Source organism: Bombyx mandarina, chromosome 05 (assembly GCF_030267445.1).
Source record: "Bombyx mandarina strain Sakado chromosome 05, ASM3026744v2".
NCBI classification, from domain to species: Eukaryota; Metazoa; Arthropoda; class Insecta; order Lepidoptera; family Bombycidae; genus Bombyx; species Bombyx mandarina.
In genome coordinates this window covers 12,518,978-12,536,052 of record NC_143212.1, presented here as the reverse complement: position 1 = coordinate 12,536,052, position 17,075 = coordinate 12,518,978, and the positions used below count along the sequence as shown (strand labels likewise).

Genomic DNA, 17,075 nt, shown 5'->3' with positions numbered 1-17,075 from the left:
ATCAATTTTCATGCTTTGCTACATCTTAGTTATTGTCTTTTAAGACTTTGTTTGCAAATTCACAGCCAAAAATTTATATGTCATCTTAATCTCTACATTCGTTTTCGTTTTCAAGGACTTTATTACCAGAAAACATCTTGTTAAATTGCCACAATGCGCTTTGGTCGAATAACTTAATAGTCACTACACAAATTTCGAGGTTGTTCTGTGACTGCTACGTTGAGTTGTGACCGGTCTCTGTGCTTTAACTGGTGGTAGGACATCGTTGTGAGCCCGCACAGGTACGAGTATAACCATCCCGCCCATTTCTGCTGCGAAGCAGCGGCGCTGTCGGTTTGAGGATTGGGGCAGCTGTTGTATTGAAATATGAGACTTAGAACTCATATCTCAAGGTGGGTGGTGACATTTACGCTATCGATGTCCATGGGCCAATAACCACTTAGGTAACAGAAGGTGGACGTGAGCTTGTCTACTCGGGATATTATGGGCCCACATGGGTAAGTATTTGTCGTAAAGAATTTTCATGTTCCAATTTTAAGGAAAGGACGGCAGTTAAACTTTCAATTCGAGACTTACGACTCACATCTGAAGGTGAGCGCCAGAATTTACATGTCTATAGAATCCGCTAATCACTTAAAGCCAGGTGGGCCGTGAGCTCGTCGATCTATCCACAACAAAAAATATCATAAAGTGTAAACCATAACATACTAAAAAAAAACTTGTTTATTTTTGACTTGTCTGCTGCGTACTTACTACATGTAATTTTATTTTAAATGTTTGAAATATCTGAATAAGAATTGAGATTGTGTGTGAGGGAATGCGTACTACACATAAAGTGTTTGCGTTGTGGAACTGTGTGTGTACGTTGGTGTTGGTGATTCATTTCTCGGAATTGACCTTGCTATGAGTCATTCGCTGGAAGGCAGAGTCGGGGATACCGCGCCTGTCTGCTTGCTGCCGGCTGCATGGCACACGCACTCCGTTTGCTGTTCCTAGTTTAATACCGAGTTTTGTGTAACTTAATTAAAAAGTAAATTAAGTTGTAAAAATGTGCTATTATAGAAAACGTAGAAAATATCGTTAATCATAATTTTTATTAATACTTGGAAATATAATATTTGTGTTTTGGAATTTGGATATCATGATAACAACCATGACGTCATTCATATTACTTAAGGTAAGAAAATTATTACATTAATTGATCTATATTATTAATTAGTTATTTTTGCAAAACTACTATTTATGTAGATGATGAATCATCCTAAATTTCTTATCAGTTTCTTATTTGACGATTCAGTTGTGACGTTTGACTTATAACCACATTTATTTAAAATTGAAACCTGTTGGTGTTTGTCTCTCTTTAACACAGACTTTGTAGCGAAGTCGGAGGGAGAAAAATAATACAGATGAGGGAAGACTGTAAAACTTTCAATTTGATAGTATTATGGTAGGTAATAAACAACAAGAAAGAATGAAATAGAATGAAACATGGCGCGTCAGTATCAGTAATTACATCAAAGTTTTGACTTCTGGCAAAGTTTTGAAACTTCCCACGGAACATTTTGGATTTGATTTGATATGTTACAACAGATTAAAACTTTATTAATTGAGGATTAAGAAAAACAAACAAGAAAATTAGTAGTTTTAGGTCATCTGATGTGTGGAATGTGGTGCATACCTGTTGAACAAGTTTCCAATTAACTTTTCAGACAAACTCTTTTTTGTTGAGGATGAATAGAGAAGACAACGTTAACTGGTTTCATGGGAAAATATCACGTGAATCCGCTGAGAAATTGTTAAAAGAGGGTTAGTAAATAGTTCTTTTGTCATTGTTTTGAACAAAATAAAACTTTAAATATAACAAAGTTTTGTAATTTCAGAAGGAGAAGATGGTGTATTTTTAGTACGGGAGAGTAATACTTCGCCTGGAGATTATGTTTTGTCTGTTTTGCATCAGGTACACTAAATTTCTTATAAATTTGATAACCTAAAAAAATATTTTAAATGAAGTTTAGTTGAGAATTTAAAACTGCTAGACAATTCTGAAATAGAAGATTTAATTTTCAGGGTCAAGTAGTGCATTATCAAATACGTAGACACGGTGAAGATGCATTCTTCTCTATAGAAGAGCACACAACTGTTCATGGATTGGATACTCTTATACAACATTACCGTAGTGATTCAAATGGACTTGTTACTAGGTTGTCCATTGTCTGTAAAGGAGAACCACCACCGCATGAGTCGAGGACACAGGGAACAACAAATTTACTACACAGGTGTGTTTCAAACTCAATTTTTTTTTCTAAAGCCAAACCCATTTTTTAACAGAGAAATTGAAATCAATTTAGTAAAATAACAATTAACTTACAACTGGATTTATATATGAATTAAGACAACAAAGCACTAAGGCATCCAGACAGCACCACTGTATCTCTAGTCAGTGATTATGCTAATTAAAGTTCTGAAATGGTTATAATTAATGAATTAAGCCTCTGGCAGGGAAGTCAGGCTTAGTAATGCTCATATTGGTTTAAATGGAATGTGCATGTTTGAAATAACGAACATGAAAATTCTGGCACAATTTTTTTTTACAATTTCTCTGATCCGTTTTACTAGTAATCTAAAAGGCACCAACTTATTCCATGTTTCTTATGTCTTTGATTTGAAGAACTAATTTTCTAGATTTGTACATCAAATACTTGTAAGGTGAATTATACAAATACAAGATAATTTAATTACAGCAAAGCTTAGAAAAATAAAATGAACTAAATTCCTAATTTATTTCATTCATTTCGATATGTTTTCATTGCTATCTAATCATATGCTAAGATGAATCCTTGATCACCAATTACGAGAAATAAAAAATAAAGCAAATTTTCTTAAAATACAAGTAAAATAACAACATCAATAAACTTTAATCAAATTTATTATTTTGGCTATAAGTTTCAACTTTACTTGAATAAGATTTAAATGTATTTACTATACAATTTTAAACAAACGCTATATCATTTTAGTATTGTGGATACTCAGTCAAACACACAGTTAATAAACTTGTTCAATCCCTTAATTAGTGATATCGTGACTAGTTCAAGAAGGATGTTCTATTAAGAAGAGGGTCCCGTAAATTGTCCTTAATTCCCTCTTGTGTTTTATTGTCTCAATGGATAGATAGATATCGTTTGAGTTTTTCAATTATGTTATGTACTGTTATTACGTTAAACTTTTATTGAAATAAAGCTTGAAAGTGTTTTACTAGGATAAATTATATTATTCAGGTAATATCTTATAATATTATGGATCATGGCTAGACTAAATTGATATTATTTAATTATTGTTAAAGTTTGATATTATTTCTTCCTCACAAGAGGTTTGATCAGAGTACTCGGCAGTAGGCAGCAACTTGCCTGTACCTCTGGGATTGTTCATTTTTAAGTGCAATGGTGATTATACTCATTATCAGGCCCATATGCAAGCCAATTCACAACAGCAACGAAAAAATACCCTTTTTACTACTCTGTATCATATTATCTCAAATCACAAAAATCTGTGCAGTATTAGAAATGTTGCACGTTCCGAAATTAATAAAATCAACGATCAATTAGTACTTTAAAGTGTTAAAATTATGAGATTAGAAAATCTAAGGACTCCCCTAACACTTTAATTTAAGCTAATATAATAATATATATTTATGTATATAACATAATAGGAATTAAATATAACTTTAAATTTCACTAAAGTTCAGTCTTATAACTTCCATTAACAAATGCTTACAAAATTATAAAGTTTTCTTAAATAAAAAAAAAAAAACATGGATGTGACCTCTGTTGGATGCAGCTCAATAAGGTTATTGAACTTATTTCTTATTGTTTTACCCTGTACTGTGCAGTCAATGATATTATTTATTGGTTGCAGTCAAGTTTATTGATGATTTCCTGTTGAACCCGGCACTCAACTTGTTTATTCAATAATATCAGAATAATGAATCTGATTACAAATATGGCCAGTGCAATTTTGTTTCAGACGTAGAAGTAAATTTAATATACCGAACATATTATATAAAGATATAAATGAAATAATGTTAAACAAAAATACACTTTATGATCAATATGATTGATTTATCATATTTCAATCAGGATTCAAATATTTATCGCTCAGCTAAAAATTAAACGATAATATTATACCAAAACTATTTAATTAATTGCATTTGAGCGTTTGTGTGCATTTCGAAATTTCTCTAAATATAAAAAAAAAATATCTTATAAATTTACAATACAGAGCTTTACTATCCCGAGTATTATAAATGTTATCGAATGAAAAAAATTCAAAACCGTAAGTCATCAAAATACAATCAGAGACGAAAGTTCAGAATTAATTTGTCAATATGATTAATATGCTCACATAGATTAAAACAATGCATTATTATATATCCAAACGGTCAGACAATTACAAATGGTAACAAAGCAATATTATTTCAACAGATCTCGTGTTTGTTTGTTAATGCGCATAAAAATTCTCGTCCCGCATTATGATGTGGTGACTTTGCAATCTGAACTGATTAGAATACCAAATGCGGTCCGATGTGTGTTAATTAAATATACGCATGTGTCAGCAAGCGATATGTGGCATTCAACTGTTGTTGCGCTTTTTATATATAGATCTTTTTATTTGGTATACGTGTGTCTGAGCTCACAAGATGTTAAGCGATTACCAGAATCTATAGACACGGTGTGAACCGCCCTAACCACTTTGAAACAGTCGAAGTCTATATTAGAATACATCCATACATGAAAACAATGTTCGGTACGTAACTATGTACTTCGAAACGTTGTTCTTGTGCCAGTGTCGAACCATGTGACAACTATGAAATTTTATCTTATTTTTTTGTTTATTTCAATTCAACCTCTGTATACTTAAAATGCGGTTTATATGAATATGGAGGATTTTTCTTGTTTTGTCAACTACCTACTTCCTAGTATAGTAAATAACATAATGATAAGCTAAATAAATAAATTTAGATCTACAATATCTTTTCACTTAGTAATAAATATACGACACGAAAGCATTAATATCGGGAGGACTTTCAGAGCTTATGTTTATTGACATAGACTTTAAAGAGACAAAAAATATTATTCAATTTATAAAAAAAAACTTATGTATATATCCCAATTAAAAACCTCCTTCTCATTTATAAAACCTACGCAAAGTCTATAGAACAAAAACTTGTTCATTGAAAATCGAAAACAAAATTGTTTAATTTTTTTGATCGGACACTATTAAAGGTAAAGTCTTGCCACTCACTTTTTACATCACGTTTATGTTTCATACAATACACACTCTGTTGTTTTAATTACCAAACTTCAACTTAAATATTGCCAATGGTCTTCGTAATTTCCTTAATCGTTAAAAAAACAAAACCATTTTGTTTCTATTTACAGAATATTATATTTGTTGCGAATTTTTTTTTTGTTTGTACATTGCCTTATAATATCGAAATATCATACACATATTTAAATGTTATTGTCACTCTTGTGAATCATCTTTGTTTATGTTAATGATTCATTGTTAAATACAAACCTCATTGGACATACAAGCTGTTCTACTATTGTTTAATAATTACCGATTAATTAGGCACCACAATTACGTATGTGCGAATAGTTATCTTTTCTTTTTCTCGGCTTGAGATTAATTAAGAACAAGTGCCTCGTAAATATGATCTAGTAAGGAAATTTTAATACTACCTAATCAAAAACAACATTAATCTGTAGGGTAGAATAAGTGAACTAATTTTTCGATCCTAAGTTTAAAAATAAAGTGCTGTTTGGTTTTGTACTAAACAAGTATAAAATATTAAGTTCTCTCTTCGAATGCACCCCATTTTTTTCGGTCTCTTGCCTTTTGCATCCAGTCTCTACCGCCACTTTGACCAGTAGCCGTGGCACTGACATGCGGTGGGAAACAAAAATACTGGAGTGGAGTCCTCGTACTGGACGTCGTAAAATGGTCATTAAATGCTAGCAAAGTCGTCGTACCAACGGAATTGAGACCTCAATTGTAAATCTCGAGGCGGACAACATACCGTAGGGTATATGAAAACATAACTTTAGTTCCAAATCGATTTGCAGAGCAACGGAAGCGGGTCATTTCAACGTGGTGTCGAAGTTACTGGCAAGCGGCTACCGAAGTCGCGACGCCAAGAACCAGGACGGTCAGACCGCGGTGCACATAGCCGCGAGGGCGGGACGAGACACCATCCTTGCTGAACTCATTGAGAGCGGCTCCACTGTCAACGTTCGAGACTCCTTTGGATACACGCCCTTACACGTATGTTCTATTAGTCTAATTCAAACATCCACATAGATAGCAAGCCAAAAAGTAGTTGAATGTGTTGTTACAGAGAACCAGTCATCATAATATAAGTTTTTGTCTTTGGATTCATTCAAGATAAACAAAAATATTTGTTAATCTAAAAGAGCTTATTAAATCGCGAAAACGTATTACGATCTCATGTGTTTTTCTTCCACGAATATTAAAACACTAAAACGAATTCCTTCGAATGTATTTTTCTAAAACTACAACATAGTTTTTGAATAACAAGACTCAAAAAGAGTGTTTTCTTCTTGACTTTTGGGCCTGGAATTTACTGTCTAGTCACGACTTCCATTAGGTGGGTCGATTACTATTTATTAAGACAGTTAACAAATGTATAAATAGTGTTTCAATAGAAAATTAAATATTATATAGTAACATTCGAATACAAACCTCCACACACCTCTACAAAATATTTGGCAATATGATTTATCTAATTCCAATCTGGGATATTCATTAGTTTTATGACGAATTTACAGTACACATGTCAAAATAACTTGCCGAGTACAACGGAGCTTCTGATTACGAAAGGGAACGCTAACTATCAAATGCGACATGCACCTACCGGAAAAGTACCTCTGCACGACGCAGCTCAGAAAGGACACATTGAATGTATTAAGGTATAATTTAGTTCACCATAATATTCGAAATATAATAACCCATATTACATACTCTAATTAAATGGTGGTAGGACCTCTTGTGAGTCCGCGCGGGTAGGTACCACCGCCCTGCCTATTTCTGCCGTGAAGCAGTAATGCTTTTCGGTTTGAAGGGTGGGGCAGCCATTGTAACTATACTTGAGACCTTAGAACTTATATCTCAAGGTGGATGACGCATTTACGTTGTAGATGTCTGTGGGCTCCAGTAATCACTTAACACCAGGTGGGCTGTGAGATCGCCCACCCATCTAAGCAATAAAAAAAAATTAAGTAAATTCTCCTCAACATCATTTATAAGATCAGCGATCTCGATTCTTAATGTGTTTGTTAATTTTAGGTGCTTTTAAGATTAAAGGCGCCATCACATCCAAGAACATTAACAAAAGAAACCCCAGCAGACTTAGCAAAACAATACGGACACACAGAATGCTATCAACTACTAAGTGAGTCATTTTACAATTTTAATTTTTAAAATTATTATAATATTTTGAAGGTGAATTTTAATATAGATTACGAAAAACTGGTACAGAGTTGCAGAATAAATGAAAAAGAAAATCCTCAACATATTATTACAAGTTGCAAAATAAATGAAAAAAGAAAATCCTCAACAATTATTACAAATTGCAAAAAAAAATGGAAAAAGAAAATCCTCAACATATTACAAAAAAAAAAATACCATAGTGTGAATTTTGCTCGGTTTTGAAAATATAATTTATTTTCAGAAAATTATCAACCAGAACAGCCCAATACATCAAAAAGCCAATGGTACCACGGCACGCAGAACCGCGATGAAGCTGTAAAGATACTCGAAAACTACTGCAAGCATCACAATTTGAGAGACAAAGCCTCGGACGGCGTATTCCTGGTGCGCTACAGTGAAAGGCGCACAGGCGCTGCCTACGTTTTGACGATGCTCAGTGAAAACACACCTTACAACTTCATTATTAGAAAAGAGGTTAGTTGTTTTTTATTTATTAAATCAAATCAAATCAAATCAAAAAAATTTTATTCAACATAAATGAAAGTTCATACTTGTTGAACGTCTTACTTGAAGAAGTACCGTACTAATTATTGTGTTATAAAACCAAACAAGGAACATTGTAGATGTATTTTAAATATTTAAAGCGCCAACTGCTGAAGATTTGACTGTCTGCCTTTTTTTGTTTTTTTTTTTTGTAAATGTTGCACGCATTGCGGTCACGCGTGGCACTAGTGCGCGCTCACTCGGGCGACTTCCGGAAAAGTTGGCAAGAGATTCCTTTTTTTTTCTTTCTTTCTCGACGGGTTCGACGTGAACGATGACCGGTGCTTGAGGTACCTAAAAGCAACATTAGTGGATCGGGAGGATCCGAAATGACGTGTAGAGATTCCAAAATTTAAACCCTAAAATCGGCCAGTGGTAGTGTTACATGCCATTAATTATTTTTTAGTGTTATATTGCGTTCATCGTCTTACTTGCTCATGAATTCCTCACGACTAGCTCGGTTATAGTGCATTCAAATAGAAAATGTTATAAATAATAAAATTTGATACAGTTGAGAGAGTACAGTCTTCAGTCTGCGGTTTTTGCAATTTCGACCACGTCAAATTGGTTTGCAGTAGTACATTCAGGTGTAGGCTCCATTAGGCTCTATTGTCTGCTATACATCAAGTGAACGGTGAGCTCGGCTGGCCTTCGACACAAAAAAAACTTACTATATTTTCTCCTTCAGGGCAACTGGCTTTTCATAGACGACGGTCCCTACTTGGAATCATTGGAGAGACTGATTGAACACTATAGCACTGTACCTGATGGTCTACCCACAAGGCTCACTACACCTGTTCCTCCTAAACCTAAACCACCGCTTCCTGAAGTAAGTATTAATTTGACAATAGCTTACTAATAGTTGAATTAAAGTCATTAATTCATTCTTCACTTATAATTGTAAGTTAAAAAAATAATTGTACTTCTTTACTTTCGAAGAATGCTGTGATTGGTTTTAAAAACTAATCATTAGAATATTATTTATATAACTCTATAAGTTTCATAATGATAGAAATAAAAATTATTTCAGTTTTCAACGATGCCGAGAACAAAGAAGCTATCATCAAGTCGAGCAACCAAAAATCAAACTTTATCACTTGTGAAACACGATATACTTAGCGACAAAGCCGATTTGACATCACCTGTCTCGAATGCTTCCAACAACAACTTGCTTGATTTCTTCACTAGGAATATATCATTCTCATCAGATTTTAGTAATGATAGTATGAACAATGAAGATGACAATGACACATATAAAGTACCAGTGAACAGTTCTGTGACCGTGCCAGAGAATTACAATGAAATCTCTATAAACTCAGACGGACAGCTATCCACACTGCAAGGTAATTTTTTCATTACATTATGTTATTAAGACTCAATGTAGTGTTTGTATATTGGTTTGAAATGTCTTCTTTATAGTTTAATTAAAACTACTTTTATGGTTTCTATTGTTGTCATCAATTACGAAGAAGATTCTTAGTTGTTCATGAACACGAAAACTTGAAAATTGACTTAAACTGTAAAACTAGTTTTAATTATATCCGTCAATCCTAAGAATACCTAATATAAGCGATAACCTATACCCGTCACTATCTATTTCTGCTGTGAAACATTCATGCGATTTGTCGGTATGAGAGATTTATCTTAATATTATTACTATAATATTAAGATTATAATATTAAGATAAGATAATAAGATATATATTACTATAATATTAACATTCCCTTGTAACTTTGGTAACCGCTGATTCCATCACACAGATGGGTGATTTCATCAGACCATCTAATGTTAATGTTCTACAATGTTAAAAATTGTTTTACAAACTATACGTAAAAAAAATTTATTTAGCATCATGATTTACTATTATATTACTTTGTGACACATGTTATGTTCCAGAATTCATACCGATGAATGAATTAACATTGGGCGCGATGATAGGAGAGGGCGAATTCGGTTCAGTACTGCGAGCGACTTACACTCCGCACGATCAGCCTCCGCAAACGGTTGCCGTGAAAACATTACACGTGCAACACACCGACACGAACAAGAAGGAGTTCCTATCCGAAGCCAAAGTAATGATGTCTTTAAGGCATCACTGTATTGTGAACTTGATTGGGGTGTCTTTGGTAATTATAATAATTTTGTAAATACAAACTTAGTTCTGCTCGAGTAACGCACCATGATCTCCATGATACGTAAATTCGTAATTATATTCTATTCAAATAATGGGTGTACCCAATAAACTGGAAAACATGATTGATTCTCAGCAGGAAAAGGCAACTAGCAAGAGACGCATGATGATGCTCTACTTTCATTTTTCAAAACAGAGCTAGCGTTGTAGTGGTCAATATCTAACTTCCAAAATTCAATGTTGCTTGTATTTAATTATTTCATTTTATTTATACCCTGCCTATCTCTGCCGTGGAGCAGTAATGCGTTTCGGTTTGAAGGGTGGGGCAGCTGTTGTAACTATACTTGAGACCTTAGAACTTATATCTCAAGGTGGGTGGCGCATTTGCGTTGTGGATGTCTATGGACTCCACTTAACCACTTAACACGAGGTGGGCTGTGAGCTTGTCCACCCTGCGTATAGGCGGATAAAAATAATTACACGCTTTGACTTACAGGGTCCACCACTGGCAATGGTGCAGGAGCTGGTGCCGCTCGGCTCGTTGCTAGAATACCTGTTACGGCATCCGGAATCTATATCTCCCGGCTACGAACTGCGGCTGTGGGCCTGCCAGGTCGCCGCTGGGATGCGCTACTTGGAGAAACGACGCTTTGTACACAGGGATTTAGCAGCTAGGAACATCTTGCTGGCTAACAGGTGAATTATACCGTTTGTCATTAGATCTATCAATATGTTTTAAGAAACAATCTTTATAAATGGTAGGAGTTAATGTAAACCCATATTATTATGGATATTTCTACCTGCCTAATGTTGCCAGACTTTGAGTTCGTATTTTCAAGGTGGGTTGCAGTATTCCAATTGCAATGTCTATGTAGCTATGGGCTCCAGTGACTATTTAACCAGTAAATCGTGTGCATCTTCCGCCGCCTTCCTGATACAAACAAATAAAGAACGCGCAAAAACTGTTAAACCCACAAAACCCCAGTAAACACTCTTTACTCATATTTTATATGTAGTAAAAAACTAAGTATACTGGTGGTAGGACCTCTTGTGAGTCCTCTCGGGTAGGTACCATCAACCTGCCTATTTCTGCCGTAAAGCAGTAATGCGTTTCGGTTTGAAGGGTGGAGCAGCCGTTGTAACTATACTGAGACCTTAGAACTTATATCTCAAGGTGGGTGGCGCATGTACGTTGTAGATGTCTATGGGCTGCAGTAACCACTTAATACCAGGTGGGCTGTGAGCTGGTCCGTCGTCGTATATAAGAAATAAAAAAAACTGAATGAAAATATTTGTTACGATTTTAGACATCAAGCCAAAATCAGTGACTTCGGTCTCTCCCGCGCCCTGTCCACCGACAGCTCGTACTACCGAGCGAGCCGCGGCGGGAAATGGCCCATCAAGTGGTACGCGCCCGAGTCCTACAACTACGGCACGTTCAGCCACGCCAGCGACGTGTGGAGCTACGGGGTCACGCTCTGGGAGATGTTCTCGTTCGGACAACAACCTTACGGGGATATGAGGGGAATTGATGTAAGTAATATTTTATTCTTCGATCAATAATAGTACTAGATTAAGGATCAGGAACAAAAATAAGACGCTCCAGTGGCCACGTTTGCAGACACGAAAACATCTTCATTTCTTAGAAAAAAGTTTAATAATGTTAACGACTTCAGTTTATTATAAACCTTAAAACTTAAACATAAAGTTTAATTACCATTGCAAAATATATGTATTTAGGTCCTTTCGTCAGAAAAAGAATATTATGGAATAAATTTAAAATGTCACTTGAACATAAAAAGTCATCAGTACAAAAATATTTATTCTAAAATGATACTTAAAGCCTAATTTATAAGGTTAAAAATATTTGTTTAAAATTTCGTGCTTATTGTATTGTGGAACTAGATGTAGTTCTTGGTATTACATTTCAATGCTCAGAACACAGTAAGTATTGAAAGACATAGAGTTGCAGAATATACATATTTGTTTTAGGTTTGTTTTGTATGGTCGCAACTATTTTTGACCGATTGAAAAAAGTAGTAGATAATATTTTACATTGCCGCTATTACAACAAATAGGTGATAAAAAATAAAATTGAATAAAGTAAAAAAAATATGAAAGGAAACGCGAAACATGTTTTCCACGTATTCTTTATACAGAAGTAATTAAAACAATAATGTAGGTTTAATTACCTTTAAACAGATTCAGTTTGTTATAAAGCTGTCTTTTAGAAGTCATTTTTATATGAGCGGTTTCTTTTTTACAAATATAATGTAATCTTATATCAATGAATTTTTCTATAATCAGTTTAATTTAGGCTTATTTTATGGCTGTGTTCGTTTCCCCCAGAAAACAAATCCTTTTCAGCATATACGCTTAAAATATTTACACATACATATAAAGTTTTTTTAATACTTTTTTGCATTGTTTTGCCACCACTATTGAACAATTCTAGAATTTTTATAAGGGTTCTATATTTCTTCTCTTTCTTTCGCGACAATATATATCCATTGTGCACAGCGACAAGGGGCTACTAGGAAATCTACAAACAAAAATAACATTATAAAATAACAAAACTACTCTATGCATTCCCTGTCCAAGAATAGGTGATGTTTGTTACAATAGTTGGTGCCTTGTTGCAAACATTGGCCAAACAATTACAATATTCGTAAATTCTGTTTTATTTACAATATAATTGTGTTTATTATTTTATGAAAAACACTTAATAATATAAATTTACCAAAAAAAGATATTCCTTCCAAAACCTTGGTGTTACGGTGGTTTTTTACTCAGTTTTTGAACGCGCATTGCAGCGTTTTGACGTCTTAGTGTTGGCTATGATTGGACCATACTAATTTGAAATAAGACCACAAATTTATTTGTGGTCTTATTTTTCGGGCCGTTTTTGAAGCGCTAATCGCGAATCTAGTAGTATTATTGATCGAAGATTTTATTGTTTATTTTCTGCAATTCGTTCGCAAACTTAGCTGTCATCCGATTTATAAAATTGAAACAAGTGCCATTTATTATGCGGACGGTATTATGCCAAAAGTCTTAAATAATTTTATTTGTTTTTTTTTTATTATTATTCTGGTAACCTCGAAGGATTATACCTGGTTCACCGAACGTGCTTTAATAGCAATTAGCATCTTTTTCACTCAAATTATTTTTAGCTAGCTTTAGTTTATTAATTTTGATAGATATGCAAATATTGTAAACTAATAATAAAAAAAAAATATTAATTACAGGCGATACAACTTGTGGAAAGCGGTAAGCGTCTTGAACGCCCCGAGGACTGTCCTGACGAGATATATCAAGTGATGCTGGACTGTTGGACGTACAGTCCCGAGCACAGGCCAACCTTCAGCCACCTGGTAGATGTGTTCTCGCAGCATCCTGATTACGTCAACATAAGCCAGTTAGTCCTTGAAAATGACGAAATTAATGTGTGACAGCAAAAAAATTAATTTATTTTTTATTTTTCTCGTGCTAACTGAGATGCATTCAAATATAAAAAAATAATCTCGAAAGATTATGTATGCGTCAGAATTCTTAGGGTTTAACATAAGGAAAGGACTGTTTGCATGACAAGTAAAACGTCGCTACTATTGTGGAAAAAAAATCACATTTGATATTTAAAAGAGTGGCAAAAAGTGGAATATTTCAGAAATAGTATTTAAACAAAGAGTAATTATATTTTCAAATGTTCTCTTTCTAAATTTCGATGGAACTGTAGAACCTTGGAGAAGCAAAATATGCCTCCAGAAATAGCAGTCATAATGCAATATTTAACATTGTTGCACAATGTATGTAATACATACAATTAAAATTATTCTAATGAACGGGACTAGACTGTTAGTCTCAAACAAGCGAAACAACAATATTCATACTTAGTTTACTAAATTCATTTTGTCATGTAGTTTACTAAATTAAGCTAGTATTTTATTCGCTTCTGTATTGGAGAGGGTTTCTTTACATTCTCTATACACAACAAATTCTTCAGATACTAGTTAAAAGTTAGATATAAACATAAATAGTATTATGAACAGAATTTTAAAGTAAAAATGTAATATACTGCATTTATAATTTCTACAAATCCTTGTATTCAGAGTATCCACTCTGAATCGATAAAATGATAATATTATTATTGTAAATACTCTTTTTATCAAATAACGCCTGGAAAAGTTCTTTCCAGACATGCGAGTGCCTACGTCGTCAATACATAATATGTTATGTTCTCATTACGATCAACCTGAATAAACAAAACTGTATTATACTAGATTTGTTTAAGTGTAGTTATATTTTAACAACGAATGGTCTAGAAACAAATTGTTTCTAAAATATATCGAATATGCCAAGATGTGCCTGAATGATACCTACATAGATAAGATTTTATTTTTTTAAGTTACTACTAAAAAATAGTGCATAAGGTATTTTAATTATAGTGGAGGTTTTTAATGTGTAAATAATATTTTGATTCCTATTTTATGTACTTTTTCCTAACAAACAAACGTTAGCAGTATCAATTAACTTCCCTAACTGGCTTCCAACAACGTGGATTTGTTAATAAAGTCGAACATGATTTAACGAAGTTGTAAATTAAATTAAGTAATAATTTTCTTACATTCCAGTCTGATTACGCATATCAACTTTATGTAATATTTTCGAGTTTATGTAAAAATTTACGAATACATGGCGCCTGAAACAGTTCAATTAACTTAATCTCAATAGAAAATTTATACGTAAGGGGTATACCATACTAACGTGATCATTAATTATTGCCATGCGGTTGTGTTGTAGTTAAAAGTTTTCAAGTTACCCAAACTATATTAGTGAATTAAAATAATAAAAATTGCACATAAATATTTATGAGTCTGATTTAGTGTATTATCAGTTTTATGATTATAGATTTTATAATATTGTTAACAAACAGATTGTGATAAAGGTATTTATATACAACAAATAAACGATTTATATTTAAAATGTATTTTTATTTAGATTTGTACGTTACGTTAAATTTTAATTTAATAAAAAAATAAAACATGAAATAATATCACAATAAACTTAACTAAAATAATTTATCCCTCTTAATTATATATTGATGCAGCATTCATTGTATGGTGGTGGTGGAGTCTCGGATCTGTTTGGGACACGGATGGCGTCTGCGTGTCTGGCTCCATCGCTCGTATTAGAGACGCCACCAGGTGGTCTTCTATTAGGGGCCGTCGGTGTTGTTTCCACGTCAGGATTGATGACGGTACTCCAAAGTAAATTCGCTCTCATTTCAGCATCGGAACGCTGCAGCCTCCGAGTTCGACGCCTCACGTTCGCTCGACAGCTAAAACGAGCACAAGAAAAGAATCGTCGCAGCCAGACATACGTCCCGACTATGCCGATAGCTAAACCCATTTCTAGGCCCATAACGAGAGCTTGAATCGCAGAGAATTCCCTATCGAACTTTTCCAGGGGCGTCAAAGGACGTTTCGGTTCCGTTACTTTTGTAGTCTCATTTTTATTTACTGTCGTATTCCACACTGTGCTCAAATCGACTGGCGCTTTTTCAAGACTCACAGTTGATATAATCTTTTCTGACCTTTTAGGTCCCTTCGTACACTGGTTCTGATAATTGATGCCCTTTGATTTGATCCATGTCTCGATGGCAATGAAATCTGGAGAACACTGCCAATACCCGCTCCACATTTCTAATCGCTCTAGTTTATTTAGAGGCTTTAAGACGTTTTCACTTAAAATAACCACGTAATTTTCACTAATATCCAGTTTCTTTAAATTTGGCAATCTCGTAAACAATCTCTCTGGTAATGATCTGATTCTACAGTTATTTAGATTTAATATCTGGAAAAGAATAAGACATGCTTCACTTTTGCAAATAATAACACTTGTATAGTTTAAACGTGGTCATTAAAAGTATACCTGCAATTTTGTGTGCATTATGAACGGCTCATTCTTTAGCGACTCGAAAACGTTCGAAGAAAGGTCAAGGTGTTCAAGCTGCGGTGTGTCCCAGAAAAGATCGGACGATATATATCTCAGTCTGTTGTTACTAAGATTTAAGTAGATTAACCTTTCAAGCCCTGAAAAGGCATGTAATCCTATCCAGAATATCAAATTATACGATATATCCAAAAGTTTCAAGGCCGTGTAGCCGGATTCCTAAAATACACACAATATTAATTAATCTTAAATTTGTCAATTATTAAAAGTTTTTGTCGAAGTTAAATTAACTTTACAATTTAAAAAGACTAGTCATCACACAATCACAATTCATTGTGTTGACACATTACAATTACAATAATAGATTTTTGGAAATGTAAAACACAAGCAGTTTATTTACAAGTACTTTTAAAAAGAAAGTATTTGTGACATACAAACCTTAAAACAAAAATTGTCTAGTTCGCTGATAACATTGTGCTTTAAGCTGTACACTTGAACAGCTTTGGATACTCCAACGTTTATATCGATAATGTTTTGGTCTACACAAATAGCTCTATTCAACCCATTGGACATGTCACAGTCACATTGTTTTGGACAAAACTCACTGAGCACAAACGAAATACAAAATGCAATAAAGATAAAAAACCTCAACGCCATTATTTGTAATCAAGATTTCACTTTAAAAATTGTTACTCGCATTTTTTTTATTAATCTTCCTTTTCTCTTGTTGAAATCATGTTCCAACGTTTTCACATTAAAATGGAGCAATGATGCATGGATTGACGAAACAAACCATTATCGGGCGTGTTCACGTAGACGATAAGATAAAAACGACCAGTTTAACGCGAAGTATCGGCGAGTACAATGTATCGTTTGATCGAGTTATTCTTTCGCGCACGTCGTCCGTTCGATAACGTGGATACAGCACGAATAAAACAAAGTC

At 33.8% G+C, this 17,075-nt stretch overlaps 2 protein-coding genes across 2 annotated transcripts; one reads left to right on the top strand and one right to left on the bottom strand.

The window, feature by feature from the left end:
• The first annotated feature begins 907 nt into the window (after positions 1-907).
• On the top strand, positions 908-15,163 carry Shark (SH2 ankyrin repeat kinase). Its single transcript, XM_028186442.2, has 14 exons — positions 908-1,177; positions 1,710-1,806; positions 1,881-1,957; positions 2,068-2,276; positions 6,123-6,321; positions 6,846-6,986; positions 7,363-7,468; positions 7,748-7,980; positions 8,738-8,878; positions 9,080-9,392; positions 9,946-10,175; positions 10,677-10,876; positions 11,488-11,713; positions 13,429-15,163. The coding sequence occupies exons 1-14, from the start codon at positions 1,142-1,144 to the stop codon at positions 13,630-13,632; spliced, it is 2,412 nt and encodes an 803-aa protein (XP_028042243.2). The 5' UTR covers positions 908-1,141; the 3' UTR covers positions 13,633-15,163.
• On the bottom strand, positions 13,702-17,068 carry LOC114251986 (uncharacterized). Its single transcript, XM_028186443.2, has 3 exons — positions 16,571-17,068; positions 16,112-16,351; positions 13,702-16,033 (listed from the first exon to the last, which is right to left on the bottom strand). Exons 1-3 carry the CDS (start codon positions 16,787-16,789, stop codon positions 15,272-15,274), a joined length of 1,221 nt encoding a protein of 406 aa, XP_028042244.2. The 5' UTR covers positions 16,790-17,068; the 3' UTR covers positions 13,702-15,271.
• Between the last annotated feature and the right edge of the window lie 7 nt (positions 17,069-17,075).

What these genes read in the sequence shown, in the direction of transcription:
- Shark (XM_028186442.2), top strand. Translation starts at nt 1,142, where the DNA reads ATGATAACAACCATGACGTCATTCATATTACTTAAG. An exon ending in TTTTGTCTGTTTTGCATCAG is followed by an intron (nt 1,958 to 2,067) that starts GTACACTAAATT and finishes TTTAATTTTCAG; the next exon opens with GGTCAAGTAGTGCATTATCA. An exon ending in AGAATGCTATCAACTACTAA is followed by an intron (nt 7,469 to 7,747) that starts GTGAGTCATTTT and finishes ATTTATTTTCAG; the next exon opens with AAAATTATCAACCAGAACAG.
- LOC114251986 (XM_028186443.2), bottom strand. Translation starts at nt 16,789, where the DNA reads ATGGCGTTGAGGTTTTTTATCTTTATTGCATTTTGTATTTCGTTTGTG. An exon ending in TAGACAATTTTTGTTTTAAG is followed by an intron (nt 16,352 to 16,570) that starts GTTTGTATGTCA and finishes TGTGTATTTTAG; the next exon opens with GAATCCGGCTACACGGCCTT. An exon ending in TAATGCACACAAAATTGCAG is followed by an intron (nt 16,034 to 16,111) that starts GTATACTTTTAA and finishes ATTCTTTTCCAG; the next exon opens with ATATTAAATCTAAATAACTG.